Raw genomic sequence first — 15596 nt, forward strand, 5'->3', positions numbered from 1 at the left:
AGAGCTACAACGTCTTTCGGTTTCGGTCTTACAATCCGGTGGTTGAGTTCTTATTTCATGTAATGTTATTTCAGTTTGTGGGTTGTATGATGTTTGTTTTAAGCTTTCCTAGTAATAGGTTGTAATTTGTCCTTCTTTGAATGAACTCCTTGTCAAAAAAAAAAAAAAAAAAAAAGTTGGGCACAATTCAATCATCAATAGGAGCATAAATAGATAGTGTAGGAAAAGCAGAGAGTACAGCCATTATAGCAATGTCCCATGAAAAGAAAAGAGTAATAATGTGTTTGATATATCAACATCAGTTAAAAAAAGCAGTACAAAATACACTACTTGTCAAGTACAGTACTACACAAATAATAATTCAAGTGTATTTATAACAGCCTAGCCATAACTTCAATTGTCTGCTGCTTACAAATTACAATCGTCCCTCATGAAGTACACACACAGATGAAAAGACAAGAACTCATGCCCTCTATTAGCACGGGCGCGCATATCTGAATTATTTACCAATTCTTTTCCATCCGTACGTCGACTTCAATCTTTTATTGGGTCCCTCCAAAGACCGCTTTAATAATTGAAGGTAAAGAAGACATATCAATTTAACAGGACCAGATGATTTAACACGACTCTGTGTGAGTAGAGCACAGTTTTTGGTCTGTCAAACTCATTTCCGAATCTAACCTGATAGTTTCTCACCTGAAATGATGGCTAGAGAATTGTCGGCGTCTGATATAACCTGTGTAAAATGACTGCAGAAATAGTACATTTCAAAATCAGTGAAGTATTAATCAATCTTGGAAAAACAGTATTTGCGGTCGTTGGGCATCAGATTAAGAGTGAAGCAAGTGCTGATAATTGTCGATAGGACAAACAACAATAGGTAGATGAGGGGACAGGGTTAACAACTAGCAATAGCAATGATCCCACTTCATTATAGAATCGTTAGACATAGACGTTTTTTTGGAAGCATGGCAGTCGAATTCCTTGTATTATTAGCAACATCACAGAAAACAAAGCCATGTTATCAGGGGAAAAAACAAGGGACCAACTTATGTATAAAATGTAACATCTTATGTAAGTGAAACCGTGAATCCTGTCTCCATCAATTTGATTATAGTTCGTGAATGCAACCAGGAAATAACCGCTTAAATTTCACGGAAATTCATCTTCTGATTCAAGATACAAATCACCAAAGAAGCTCCTTCAGATAGCTAACAGTCTAAGATTAGCCCGGGCAGGCGCATAATTATGCTCTAAGTATTAAACCAAAATGAGAAATCATACTAATAATCAGAATTCAGACTACAGATGTATTCAAAAATTGAAACCAGCATAGTTATCCATGAAAATGTAAGCAGTCAATCAACAGCAAACTCAGGCATAACACGATGACCACAGAAGAACAGACGATGAAATTATCTCTTGGAGCTTAATCCAAAGCTAGGCCCTAGCAACTTAAGGAGATTAAGGTCAACTCACGAGTCAACTAAAAAGAACTTTAACAGAAATCCTTCAAGTGCTGAAAGTGTTGTGTTGGATTTGGGACAAAGAAGAGCTGATTGTGTTTAACAAATTCCGAGAACCAATGATAATCGTGAAGAAGTCAGAATAAGATAGTGGACGACCCCTGTGCAGCTGTGCTTATCCCTCTGCAGATTGAAGCTCTTACAACTACAAGTCTGTAAGTGCTTCAAATACAGAAGCTGGAGTTCAACTTTTGAAAACCCATTCACTTTTGCTTAAGATGGTAAATGGACTTCACCTGGTTAGGTCACTTCAGCCGAAAAGGGAGATACCATTTCAGAGGAAAGAAAGATACAGCGACTAATTTATTCACATCAAAGGTTTTATCAAACTCGAGAGTTGAGATGCTATTTGTGCTAGTAATTATCATTAATTTTCGAACAGGTGAGAGAATAATTAAAAGACAATCTGGGTTGACAAGAACAAACCATTTAGTCTTATTCCAACGACTTTCATGCGAGTTTCCTTCCTTACAAGGAAGATGAAACAATTAAACCACAAAACAGCAATTTGGGACATGCACCTGCTGTCAGAGAGTTTGGTAATCAAGCACATAAGAATATTATTATTAAAATTCAACTCGAAAAATGACCCAAGTTAAGGTCCTAATCACAGTTACCCACCCACCCAAACAAACAAAAAAAGAGGGCTGCAGTTGTCACAATCATGAATCACACACACAATCTACATACATGTGTATTGCTACCTTGACAAAATAAAGAGTTATTCCAGTCTAGACAAGGTCCAAGCAGAAAACATACAACAGTTGGAGTAGAATTGACTCTTACTGTTTGAAGACGGCAAAAATGAAGTCTTTTTCTCAAATCCGCAAATATCCCTGTAATCTTTTTGATTCTGAAGTTTTTTCCAACTCCTGGCACAAAATTAGTCATCCTTAGTTTCCCCAACTGATGATTATTTTTGCCACAAGTAATAGAAATTAGCTAAATAGACACCAATGAGTCGGCAATTGCCACCCTGAAATTCTCAACTTCTAGACAATAGCATAAATAAAATAGTGTTTCATTCATAGCCGTTGCAATCTGTTTGGATCTTTCAAATGAATAATATTACGCCATTTTGACTTTTTCACAAACAGCAAAAAACCAAGTAATTAGCTGATACTGCAGATCATACACACATTCTGAACCAAGGGTATTGCAAGTATGACAACTAAATGCTGCACAATCAAGTCATTCTTTTTTTTTTGAGAGGGAGGCAAAGCATGTCATGAAATAGTGCAATCAGTCAAGTCTACGGAAGAGAGTGCAACTTCATTCAAGGTGTGGTCCCTTTCTTAGGAAAAGAAAACATACCATGTTCCACAGAAGATCCCCACCCTCATCAGAATAATCCACCAGAGGTGAACATTGTCAAACTCCCAAAACATCCTTCGGCAGAATAGTCTTCGTATAATAAAATGCCTTCACCGCAAATTTAGACTGCATTCGTATCATACTTGATGGCAGGGATGCAAAATTATTTAGCAGTAGCTGAACCTGTACAAGTTTCTGCAAACATGTATGCATATGTTATTGTAGAATTCAGATGCATAATCAGGTTATTATTTTATGTACTTTCAGTTCAAAAGTCTCAAATAACTTGAGTCGTATCAAAGAATACTTCAACCTGAAGGAGATATAGATGTATACTTGTATGTACCTTATGCAAGTATGGCAATTCTAAAAATAGCAACAGTTATCCTGCCAAAAGCAGAATCCATTCATAGATGAATTCGTCAAAACCCAGAAAATGGTGAATTGCTAAAGAAAGACAATAGTGTTTTTTGTCCTAGATCAGACGCCTTTTCAAGGGTTCGGTCTCTAAAATGTTATGCACTATGGATTGGTAAGTGATAACCAAATCTTGACTTATTGAGTGAATAAAAGAGATGGCACATTCTACAAGCTGCTTGAGCAGAACAATACATCAAAAATATGAGATAACAACTAGTTTGGTGTACTAGATATCTCACAGCTAAGTACTTTAAAAATGGTGCTCTATAGTCTATACAACAGTATTAATGGTGTCAAACGAACTCAAAATGTTCTGAACTTTTCCTTCCACCGTAAAATTGGAAATCTTTGAGATGGGAGTCAATTCATTCTGATCCAACTTTCAGTAGCTCTTGCCAGGAGGATAATTTTTCTCTGGGTTTGTGTTTCAAACTTCCTTGCTGCTTTTCTTCAGCATCTATCTTTTCCCAGGTACTGAATGGAAACACTGTGACTTTGCGATTATCTAACAACTCGAGAAGCCCTTCCCTGCCTGGTTTTGATAAGGTTGAAGTTGACACTAATGGTCCTTGAGTAAGGTCCTCCATGATGCTGACAACCTGCCGTATTTAAATTTTTATCAAAAACATGATTTAACCAATGCAGCTTTACAGATTAACAGCAAGCAATAATATACGAAGCAAGTATCAAGAGATCAAGTTATACTCTCCCTCCTTCCAGAATCTTAGATATGTGTAGTGTGGGGTAGGAATGAACTAAAATAGTAAAGATCTATGATTAGGCCTCCGAAGCTGCCCCTACTCAAAGACCAGCTACAGTGATGAGCAAGCGGAAAAAGACCAGCTACAGTATTACAGAGTGTCTTTCAATAAAACCAAGGCATTCTTTTTGTCTTTTTTTTTTAGGTGGAGGGAGGGTTCGGAAGGAAACTATTCATTGATTACTTTCAAATCAAGCTCCAATAAAAACACAATCGAGGTGGGGAAGTTATCGTGGCAAATACAAAAACCAGGACATTCATAATTATAAGAAATTGGGACAATCAAGCAACTATTTCCAGACAGCAGGGTGGCACTCACAGTTTCCTCTGCACAATACAGATTTGTTGCAACGATTCCAGTTGGTCCCCTCTTCAACCACCCACAAACATATAAACCTTCCTCAAGCAGCAGAAGATCACCTGAAGTAGTTTGCAACACCCGCCCTCTTGAATTTGGAACAACACCTAACATAAAGAATCAGCTGTAAGATGTATGTTTAAGCCGTTAATCACCAAAATTCTAGCGGCTCTGAAGCATATTCTAAAAGAATGATGAAGTTGTTAATGCAACTTTTACACAATAGTATCTACTCCCTCCGTATTTAAATAGGAGTCACATATGGCCGGGGCACGGGTGTTACGAAAGAATAGTTGAATGAAATAAAATAATAAAGCAAGTGGGATTTGGGTAAATATTTTAATCAAGTATAACAAGTGGGGACCACTAAATTTTGGAGAGGTGGGGGGTTTCTGAAATTAATCGTTTAATGTGATGGTGGGTCATAGGGTAAATTAGATATATTATTTAATTAGATGGTGGGGTAGAAAAGTTACTAAAAATGGAAGGGTGACTCCTAATCAAATACGGCCGAAAATGGTAAGTGTGACTCCTAATAAAATACGGAGGGAGTACAATTTATCCTTCAACTAGAAAATTTACCAAAAAAAAAATCTCACCTTGATTGAACAGGAACCGATAAGCTTAGTTAAACTTTAAATCAGAACTTTATATTCAACACTCAACAGAAATCTGCCGATTGGACTAATCAATATCTTTAAATCTTTACAAGAGGTACATCCAACACAAGGGAAGTGAAAGTCACATGCCTAAGAAAATGCCATCCAGTTCCGGCCAAAACATATATTCATGTAGTCTCCCACTCTTCTTGACATAAAACAACAATTAGAGGTCTCAGCTCACCTCTGTGCTGATCAAAGGGCAAACCGTCAACTGGAATAGATTTGTAGCCAATGCTCTTTAGCACCAGCCTGCAAAATAAGGCATTGCAAGATTATGAGCCAGCTGAAACAGATGGGACATCAGATAACTGAATTTTCTATGTCTAATCCTTCTTGGTTTCAGACAAACATCAAGGATTCCTAGACAAGCGTGCACTGTCTAGGACTAAAAGATCATGCAATCCAATACTACTTCCACATGGTATGGCTTACGAGAAATCTGAATCTAACTAAATGATATCAAAGGAAAACAAACCAATTACAGACTGGTGAACAGTAGCAAGGACCCAAGGTTTGGAAAAAAAAACAACCAAACATTACATGGAAGAATTTCCATGTCTAATTCTTTGACTGATTCATCAAATGCGAGAATAATTAAGAATAAACTCATATTGAAGCAAATTGCTTTATGTAGTATTGATTCTAATAAGGACGTGTTTCCAAGAAGAAGAAGAAGATTAGGGAACAAGTTGCAAGAGCTGAATTTTAAGGGATATCTAACATATCATTAACGTCTGTATATCATAGCTTATGGCAAACAAGGAACAAGTACCAAAAAATCTTCGTAAGCACTAGACATCCAGGAGGATAAGATGTACAAAGCCTTGAGACGGTTTGCGAAAGATGTAAAAGCGCTTGACAAGCAGCTACCTCAAAACATGCATGCGGATTTTACATAAACTAAGTAAATCATCCTAAAAAAAGGGCAAAAGCTTTCTAGATCCCGAATAACTACGATACATACCCACTTTCAATGTCTTCATATTCTCCGGTCCCAACTGCAACCTGTCTTCCTGAATCCACTGCATAATGACTGAAGCAAGTCAGGACACGTTTCAGATCTGATATTTATAACCACAAGAATATGCAACCAGTTTTTCTTTTGCAAAATTAGTGTAGAATATGCATTAGGGAGGTGCAAAACTATAGTGAACTCAAGTTTACATTATGTTCCTATTTATAATACACAGTAATTAAAGACAATGAATATATTGTGCCTAATTGCACAAAAGGGATGAGCAAGAAAACTTAACGTTAGCATTATCAACATGGAAATAGAAGGGGAGTACAAAAAGAAACTACCTTTAAGAGTTGTCTTTTCAAAGTGAACAGCAGCAACTTTGCCATTTCTCTTCTCTGATTCCAGAAATCTGTCTGGCTTCCGGAAGAAAACAAAGTGGAGCTCCCGCTGACCAGTAGTGGGACTCACAGGACTTGAAGTGGCTGCCTTAGATAGTAATTCATACACCCTTTTCTGAATTCGACTGGTCCTCATTTCTTCCTGCACCAGAGTTGTGCATGGAAAACAAGAACATGAAATAAAGGCTCATAAAAAAAGAAGCCATATAACAATAGATCGGCAACATCAGAGGAGCGTTTTATTGTTGGTACAATAAACTGGGATATGAACATCTAGACCTGTACCTCATCCATTGGGCTTTTCTGAAGATCAACGTCTTGAATGTTGATGTACAAATCTTTAATCCCTGCAATCGATGTTTATATATTTATCAGCCAACTTGTTCCAAAACTAGAATGGCAGGAGAAAAACATGAAAGAAAATTAAAACATCAACACAGACCTCATAACATCAGAATCACATCTAGGCAAAGGACACTTAAAATGACCTTTCCTTGTCATCATCAATCCAACTAAGAGATCCAGAAGCTTATTATCACAGCTCTCTTTATTCATTAATACAGCTTCACAATAAAATATCATAAATGTTACGGATGTTTTCATGCCTCAGCAGTCAGCACCCCAAGTGGACGGCCTACTCAATCCATTTCTGAAATAAGCATCACTCTAGAATCTATTATATCCTCTCTCTATATCATATAATCATAATGTTAACTATAGATGATTTCTCATTCTCAATAAGACAGAAGTGGAAAGAACCAATAAGATGGAATTCTAGCAGAAAATGTGAACAAAATTACAAAGAGAAGAAGAATTAGGGCAATCAAACTGAAAGATCAAAGCAAGCAAGGAGGACACTCACTCTGAAATGGATTTCTAAATTGCAAAGCATAGTGTGCAAGAATTTAAAGCTTCCTATTGCATCTTACCCTTAAACCTGGGATCTCTTATTCCAATAAAAAAAGGGGTAATCTACTGACTTTCTTAAAGTATTAATTCATGTGCCATGGAATTAAAAATGGAAGTTGGAGGAGTAATGTTTCTGTCCCTAACAGAAAAAGAAGTATTTCAAAGGAACATTGATAAATGAGCCTCATTGTAAATTTGTAACAAATAATTATCAAATTTGTCCTTTTGATGCAATGACTAAAGTTAAACAAGTTTACGATATTTTTTACCATTTAAATTTAGAAGTGGACAAAATTTCTGGACATGTCAAAATATAGAGACACTAGTTCTAGGGCGAAGAGAGTACTTTTTTTCCAGGATTTAAAAATAATTATTTAGGCAAGAGTCCAAAAGTACTACAAAAAGCTCATAGATATAAAGATATAGACCAATCGGCAATCTCTATGTAGGATAAGCAAGATGCAAAAAATACCAAGTATTTCACGTAATTCTTTTGCGGTACAAGCTGCCTGTACTGGACCACGCCTTCCAACTAAATACACTTTCCTGCAATTTTATTTAAACCAGTGACTAGAGAGAAAAATGTGCCACAATCTTGCTGTCAACTAGCAATATAGAAATGAATAAACCTTATTGAGCTCTTCTCCAAAGCACCTAATGCGTGACTAGCAATATCAGTGGTTGCCAGTTCAGCAGTGGATCTTAAAAGGATTCTCGCAACATCAAGAGCTACATTTCCCTGTAAAACATTTCATTAATATTAATACGGCCACATTATTAATCATAATCTCATTGTCCAATCTCCAGATGAGATCACTTAAGTTGAAGGAAACCTAAACAACTAGGTCTAGGTCATGTTACAGCAATGGAGAACTCGTAGTATCTCTACATTTCCATAAACAAATAAACAAGGAGAAAACAATGTAAACTGACATCAAGAGCTTGGCTACTATTCACCGGGTGAAATCCCAATAGTAACAGCAGCGAGGCTCTTAGCCTAAGAAATTTTGACCAAGAAGTTACCAACTTAAAAATAAGAAAAGCTACTCGTATCATTTAGAAACAGCTGTCTTAATAAGTCAACAAACTAATGTTGCAATAAGCCCCCAATTAATTCTGTATTCTTCAGGTAATCCACCTTCTTTTACAGGTATGTGATACTTCCAAGATAGGCTATGCGCCAAGACTACTCCCAACTTTTGTGCCCTGACTACCCAGCAGTACAGGCGTACAGCATACTACTCTTATTGCAAATTCCAAATAATGACATAAATATTTAGCTTCTATGGTCATTTAACAAAACCATCCCTCCATACGTGTTTAAATAACAAAGACAAATAGAAACAGTCAAATGACGCAGTTGTATAAATATAATGGGTAGTCTGGGTACTCGCAGTGACATCCAGCTCTAGAGAGGAAAAGAAATACGAATTAAGTTGTCAAGAACACAAGGAATCATAGCAGTGATATTTTGCAATATAACTTCACCATAATATTGACAACACGAGTCCCCCCAAAAATTATAAACTTTAAAGACAGACGCCTATCAGGACAGGATATACCTGGCCAAGAATAACAGCTGTATCTGTAGTCTGCAAGTCAGGAGCCAAGTTCCTGCAATCTGGATGTCCATTATACCACCAAACAAACTCCCTAGCTGAGTGTATACCTTCCAGATCCTAATACATAAATACACCAAAAGTTACATTTAGGGCATGCTTGGATTTAGGTAATGCATTAAGGGGTTAATAAAAGTCGAACTAAAAAAAATAAGGTAATTGAAGGTGATGATGAAGGGATGAAGTGGTGGCAAAGTGAACAAGCTAGTGGTGCCAAGAAGAAAATAAAAGGAAAGGGGGAACAAATACCCTCATTATGGGGAATAGTTACCCACCATCCCACTAGGGTGATTATTAACCTCATATTGGGGGTAATAACTCCCCCCTTCCTCCCTTGTCCTCACAACACCACCACTACCACAACTTCTCATCACAATACCACCACAACACTCTCCTTGCAGCCACCTCAATTCACCTTAATCGTCCTTTTATTAAGGTGGTTTGACTTTTATTACCCCCATAATCCATTACACCCAATCCAAGCATGCCCTTAAGGTCAATAATAAAGTGAAGACCTACCCCTCCTCCAGACGAAAAGAGAAGACCTACCTCTCCAGGAACACCAAGAACCCGGTCACTTTCAGCACCATATGCAAGCACTACCTATCCAACCAAACCCATAACACAAAAACCAAAAAAAAATACACAAGTTAAATAGAAGATGAAGTTGATGAACTAAAATGAGAAAGCACAATGTAGCACATAGCTCACCACATGATATAAATCTCGAAGCTCTTTTAGTGAAACAGACAACCCAAGATTCACATTTCCAAGGAACATGCACCGATCATTTTTCGCAACCCGGGTAAACTGGTTTATCACAATCTGTTGCAATTTTCTGGTAAATAAGCAATTGAAAGAAATTATTTTACCACATGTACACCTTGTATCCATACAGGATTCTCAATCAAAAGCAAAAATATAACATCAGTCTACAAATTAACTCCTTCACTAGTATGCCACATTTAAATTAACAATTGCAAGCATTTTTTAAAAATGATTCTGTAATTGCACATTAAAACGTCAATAAAAGAAATCATTAAAAGAGATGAAAAAGACCAAACAAACCTTAGTTTCAGGATGATCAGGAGCAACACCAGAACGAACTAATCCGAATGGGGTTGGCAATCGATCCAAGATATCAACTTCAGCTTTCGGATGAGCTTTCAACATCTAAATTCACGAAATTAAACAAAAAAATATATGAAATTCCCATTTAATTGTAGAAAATTTCAACGGTAGCAGAAAAAACTAACTAATTAAGTAATTACCTTCTCGGCAGTGTAAAAGCCAGCAGGTCCGCTGCCGACGACACAGACCCGAAGAAGATTAGAGGGGAGAGAACTGAAGGCTCTTGAAAGCCATGTTCGTGATCGAAAAATTGCCATTTGCATCTGAAATTTGTGAGTTTTTTCAGGGGTTAGGGTTTTAGGAAATCTGTTAGGGTGAGCAGAAATACTGGGTACCGGAACCGCAAAGGATCCGGTGGGTCTGAAGCTGGAGCCTGTACCATTGGGGCCGGTTCCGGTTCCAAATTTTTGGAATCGGTTATAACCGGTTCCAGTTCCGGATCAAGATCTCTAGGACCCAGTGGATACTCGGTACCGGATCCGATATCAAGTACTCAGTGGGATCGGTTCCGAGATCAGGTACCCGGTACCAAACAGAGACAAATAGTTCCAAAATCTATCTATCTATATATTATACTAAAAGAGAGGAAATCAATGTGGTGATGACAAATATCACTCATTGATTCGCCTTTCTTAAGGATATAAAAAAAGTATTACAAAAATAAAATACTTGATTCTATAATTATTTTTGAAGGAATATGTCCTTTAATCAAGATGGCAATCACTAAATATAGATTAGGATTAATAATGGAGATTAATAATCCGGTTATTTAGGTGGTCATAATGTTTTGCTAGAAACCAATTATGATCTGTGGGCTAATTATTATTGGGCTACTACTAATATTACCGGGTCCTATAAGGTCACACACAATAGAGTATTGGATATGATCAATATGACCCAAGGCCCATGATGGTCTTTGGTGTTGGATAGGATTTTGGAGTAGTTAAGGTTTACTAGGATTACTAGGTTTTCTAGTTCTACTAGGACTGGTTATCAAGCTATTATAAACGTTATAAATAGACGTGATGACCATATCATTAAACACAAGTTGAATAAATCATTAACCTTATTCAATACTCCAAATCCGTCCCTTCCTAGTGAAAGTGAGAGAGAGATTTCCATCTTCTCCATCCGTTCTAGCAAACGACGCAAGGAGATCTTGATCCGTGCTCGTGTGGACTAAATAGAGGAATCACGCTTGGGGTTTTGTCTCCGAATTGGTCCTTGTTCGTATACTCAGGAATCACGCATCAAAGGTATATTTAACTCCTATTTTATGATTCATATTAATGTATGCTTGCGATCCTGTTAGATGTGAGAAAAGTGTTTTCTGCAATTCCGCTATTAGCATCTAATCCTACAGTGGTATCAGAGCTCCTTGCATACGTTAATTTTGATCATGATTAAAGTTTTAATTTTGATCATGATTAAAGTTTTAATTTTGATGCATATTCTTGATTATTTTAATTCAATTACGACAGAAAATTATATATGGATTAATTAAAATATTGATTTTAATTGTTTGGGTTGCATAAAATCTAATATATATATATTTAAAGGGGAGTTTTTTGGAGAGATTTTAGAGTGCCACATAGGATCGCCATGTCATTAAATGTAATTTAAAGTAAATATTAGATATAAATAAAACGGGAAAAAAACTACATTCCGATAACTTTGAGATTCAAATGTAAGAGTTGTTATCAATGTTGGGACTCCCGCAACATCCCAGATAAACAATTCTTAGCCACTTTAATTTTATATTAAATAAATCAAAGTAACTACAAATACTCCAAAAAGAACCAAAGTTGACCACGAATGTTTAGAGTTCTAAAATAAAGTTTATCCAAAAAAAAAAAAAAAATTCTGATGAGTCCAATATAAACAGATAAAAATTTATAAAATAAACAAAAGGATAAAATTTGGAAAATAAATAAAAGATGAACGGTAAAAAATTCATAAATTTCAATTATATAAAGCCATGAGAATTAGTTTCAAATGTCAATCATACCTCCCGCAACCCTATGTTTATTTCGGTTTTGTTTAAATTTTATCTTCTTTGTTTTTTGCTTTGTATTTCATCTTTTGTTGAATGAATGTGTTTTGATGTAAGTATTTAGAGTTAATATTACGTTTATTTGTACATACTTAATATTATTGTTCATTATGCAGGGTATTGTGGTCGTTGTTTGAGAGTCGTAGCCAAAGACTCGAAGGGAGTGATATTTGCCGCCACCAATTATGCTTTCTTTTTTAACAACTTTAAAATTTTAGTACTAAGCATTTTGTTTATTGATTCTTATAATTATGTACATGAATAATTCTCCATATAAATCAAGGTTTAAGTTTGTAACAAACTATCATACTCTAGGTTTAGTACGGAGTATTTAGTATGTGTCAATCTTTCAATATATAACAAAGCTTAAAGTGTTGTTCATTAGTTCATTAAGATACATTATTTATATACATTTTCTTTGATGATCAGATACATGTTTATATAATTATTATTTTTTGGTGATCAGATACATGTTTATATAATTTTTTTTTTTTGGTGATCAGATACATGTTATATGAGATTAGCATATAAGAGCGCAAATTGCAAATACAGAACTTGAAGTTGAGCTAAGGAGATTGAAGGTTCAGTCATGCCAATAGATAAGGCAGCTGAAGCAGGAAGCAATGGATAGTTTATCGACCGCATAGTTTCAATTGATAGCAGTTATAATACTCTTGCTGCAAAGATGAACTCTCCTCTTTTAGATAGACATGGTTGACGACTCACCCAAAAACAAATTTGGTAACATGCATGCATGTTGAAGAAGTTTGAGGTGTTGTGGAAGGAGGGTAAAAAATAAGACTCTTTTAAAATGTTAATTGTTCTGTTGTGCTTAAATATCTTTTTCTATAATATGTATTATGTTTTTTTAAAATATGAGAATTCAACTCAAAAATCTATTGATTTTTTAAAGTCTATGGAGTTTTTTAAATGGAATCCTATAAAATAGACTCTATCGTTTATTATTCATCTGATCAAGATTAAACTAAAGATAAAGTTAGTAAATTCTACTCAACAAAATTTTGTTAGATAAGATAAAATTTATATTTATCTATTGCATCAAGTTTTATATCATCCAATCACAAAAACTACATAATAATTTTCATGAAGCGTATTTGTGGTTCAAAGTTAACGTGATCAAAGATAAATATCCTCTATCCTAATCGCCCTCTAAAAAAATCAAAGATAAATATGTATAAAAATTAAAAGATAGGATCATGATATAAAATTTAATTTGATGTCTACCTTAAGTAGTCTATATCATGTTATACTTCTTATTGTCACTGAATACATAAAAAGAAACCATCCCCGTACCATTTAATTTGACATTTTCTAAATACAAAAACCTTATGGTTGAATAATATTAGGCTATAAATCAGCTAATAAAACAGAAAGAAAAAACAATTAAGTTAACCCGTGCATCGCACGGGTTTCAAATCTAGTATTGATCTTATACAAAAGTACTCTCGTCAAAACACATCTGCCATACCCAAAACTTGAGCTTCACAACAAAATTTTGATTTATTTCTTAAATTTATGCAACTAATTATGATTAATTGTACAAATTTATAAAGACATTGAAAATATTCGATTTTCATGTAAATATAAATCTGAAAATTATCAAGAACAATTCGAAATTTATATGTAAATAATCTGATTATTTAGCCTATTTAATTTCAATTTCGTGCCTAATTATGCCCAACAACATTAATAATTGGGCACAAAATCGGTTTTATGCCCAATTTCTTCTATGAACCCTAATTTTATGAAAATTACACACCCCAAATTCAATCAAATCGTTGCTTGAAATCTTACCAAATTCACGCAAATTGTTGCACGAATCGAGTGGGAGATACGGGGATTGTGCAAGGCAGAGGTTGTGGGTTGTCGGGGACGGCGAGTTGTCGAGGCAAGCAGCACCGCCCGAAATTGTTGTGTGGTGGTGGCTGCTGGAGACTGCGACGCGAACAGGGCTGCTCCGATGCTTGCGCAACTGTTGCGTGGAGCCTTCGCGGGCTGCTTCGGTGGCTGCGACGACCAGCCTGGTGTTTGGTTGTTGCGGTTTCCGGCTTAAAGCACTGGTCTTCGAAATTTTGATTTTAATGCTCACCGACAATGATATTCGAGAATGGGGATTTGATTTGCAATTTGTTTTTTTGACGTTTTGTTGTGGCAGTGGTCCAAAACAATTTAGTTGACTTTAATTCCGTATACAATTTTTTGAATTGAATCAAAATAGAAAGAACCTTGTTTCACTTAATTAATCTAAATTAGTAAGCTACGGAGTAATTAATTAAAATTAAGATTAATATTAATGTGATTAATAGATATTAGGATCATTTACTTTAACTAGGTAAATGAATGAATGATAATATTTTAATATTATATGATATGTGTGTATGGAATATATGATATTTTGGTACAGGTACGTGACTAGTATGGCCCAAAATAGGATAGAAAATACGATATGCGTATCGTTTTGTATTCTTGTAAATTTTAAATACGATCTGCGCATCGTTTGTATTATTGTCATTTAAGAGTTTAATTTAGATTATAAATACACTATTGTAAGCACAATGGAGCAAGAAGGTCCAATCAAGATTCAAGGATGGAGATCCAAGAACGATGAACAGGAACTTTTGAAGATTTGATCTTAATATTTTAGGGGCCATACTAGGATCACATTTAATTTTATGCATTTTATATTGCCTTAAAATGCTTATCTAAGTTTGTATGTTGCTAGTTTTTGTCATTAGTTTACTAGTAAACGAACCAACATAGTAATACTAGGTCCCTTAAAAGAAAATCGAGGTAATGTCTTTCCAAATCATAACCTATGAGGCCTTGGGGAATATGGAGGATAGTTTCTGCTAAAGCGGGGTGTCTTTTCATTGACCTTAGGATAGTACGGGTAAATCTATATAAGGGGTTTATAGCCTTGATTTGGTTGCACTCAACAAAATCATCAAAAGATAAAGTTTTGGATTTTGAGGCATAGAAATAGGTTTGACATAAAATTTAACCTATTAACCAAGAGTTATAAATGGTATAATTAGTAAAGGGGTTTACTTACCTTGACCACAATGAATTTTAGGGAAGTGCTAAAGTACGCTTAAAACCTTGTGGAATGGGGTCTTGGAATCATTTTATTCACAAGGGACAAAATAATTTGAATAAAATGCACATTAGCTTATGTATGTTTAAAGCATGTTTAAATTTTCTTAAGCTTTTGTATGACAAACATGATTTTAAATTTTGCAAATTTTCTATTGTAGACATAATGACTAACAACCAACCTATCATCAATCTTCGTTCGCTCCTTGAGAAGGACAAGTTGAACGAAAACAACTTCCTTGATTGGGAAAGGAATCTAAGGATCGTTCTTAGATCCGAAGGAAGAGAGGATGTCCTTGAGACCCCTATCCCAACTCTGAGCGCCACGGCAACTGATGCTGAAAAGGCTAATCAGAAAGCTATAAAAGAGA

The 15596-nt window shown here is 35.4% G+C and overlaps 1 protein-coding gene across 4 annotated transcripts; it reads right to left on the bottom strand.

Moving 5' to 3' along the window:
- Positions 1-259: 259 nt before the first annotated feature.
- LOC110799347 (NADPH:adrenodoxin oxidoreductase, mitochondrial) lies at positions 260-14274 on the bottom strand. 4 transcript variants are annotated; one of them, XM_056836993.1, is made up of 16 exons: positions 13927-14265; positions 10199-10321; positions 9996-10100; positions 9639-9752; positions 9447-9530; positions 8871-8987; positions 7938-8047; positions 7781-7854; positions 6685-6746; positions 6343-6541; positions 6005-6062; positions 5222-5289; positions 4340-4485; positions 2841-3859; positions 2313-2398; positions 260-749 (listed from the first exon to the last, which is right to left on the bottom strand). In XM_056836993.1, exons 2-14 carry the CDS (start codon positions 10319-10321, stop codon positions 3626-3628), a joined length of 1494 nt encoding a protein of 497 aa, XP_056692971.1. In that variant the 5' UTR covers positions 13927-14265; the 3' UTR covers positions 260-749; positions 2313-2398; positions 2841-3625. The 4 variants fall into 4 exon arrangements, with proteins under 4 accessions (XP_056692971.1, XP_021860291.2, XP_056692972.1 ...); XM_022004599.2 differs by having other exon boundaries at positions 9477-9530; positions 13927-14262; XM_056836994.1 differs by lacking the exon at positions 13927-14265 and having other exon boundaries at positions 9639-9765; positions 10199-10233.
- Positions 14275-15596: the final 1322 nt, after the last annotated feature.

This window comes from Spinacia oleracea, chromosome 2 (genome assembly GCF_020520425.1).
Source record: "Spinacia oleracea cultivar Varoflay chromosome 2, BTI_SOV_V1, whole genome shotgun sequence".
In the NCBI taxonomy this organism is placed as follows: Eukaryota; Viridiplantae; Streptophyta; class Magnoliopsida; order Caryophyllales; family Amaranthaceae; genus Spinacia; species Spinacia oleracea.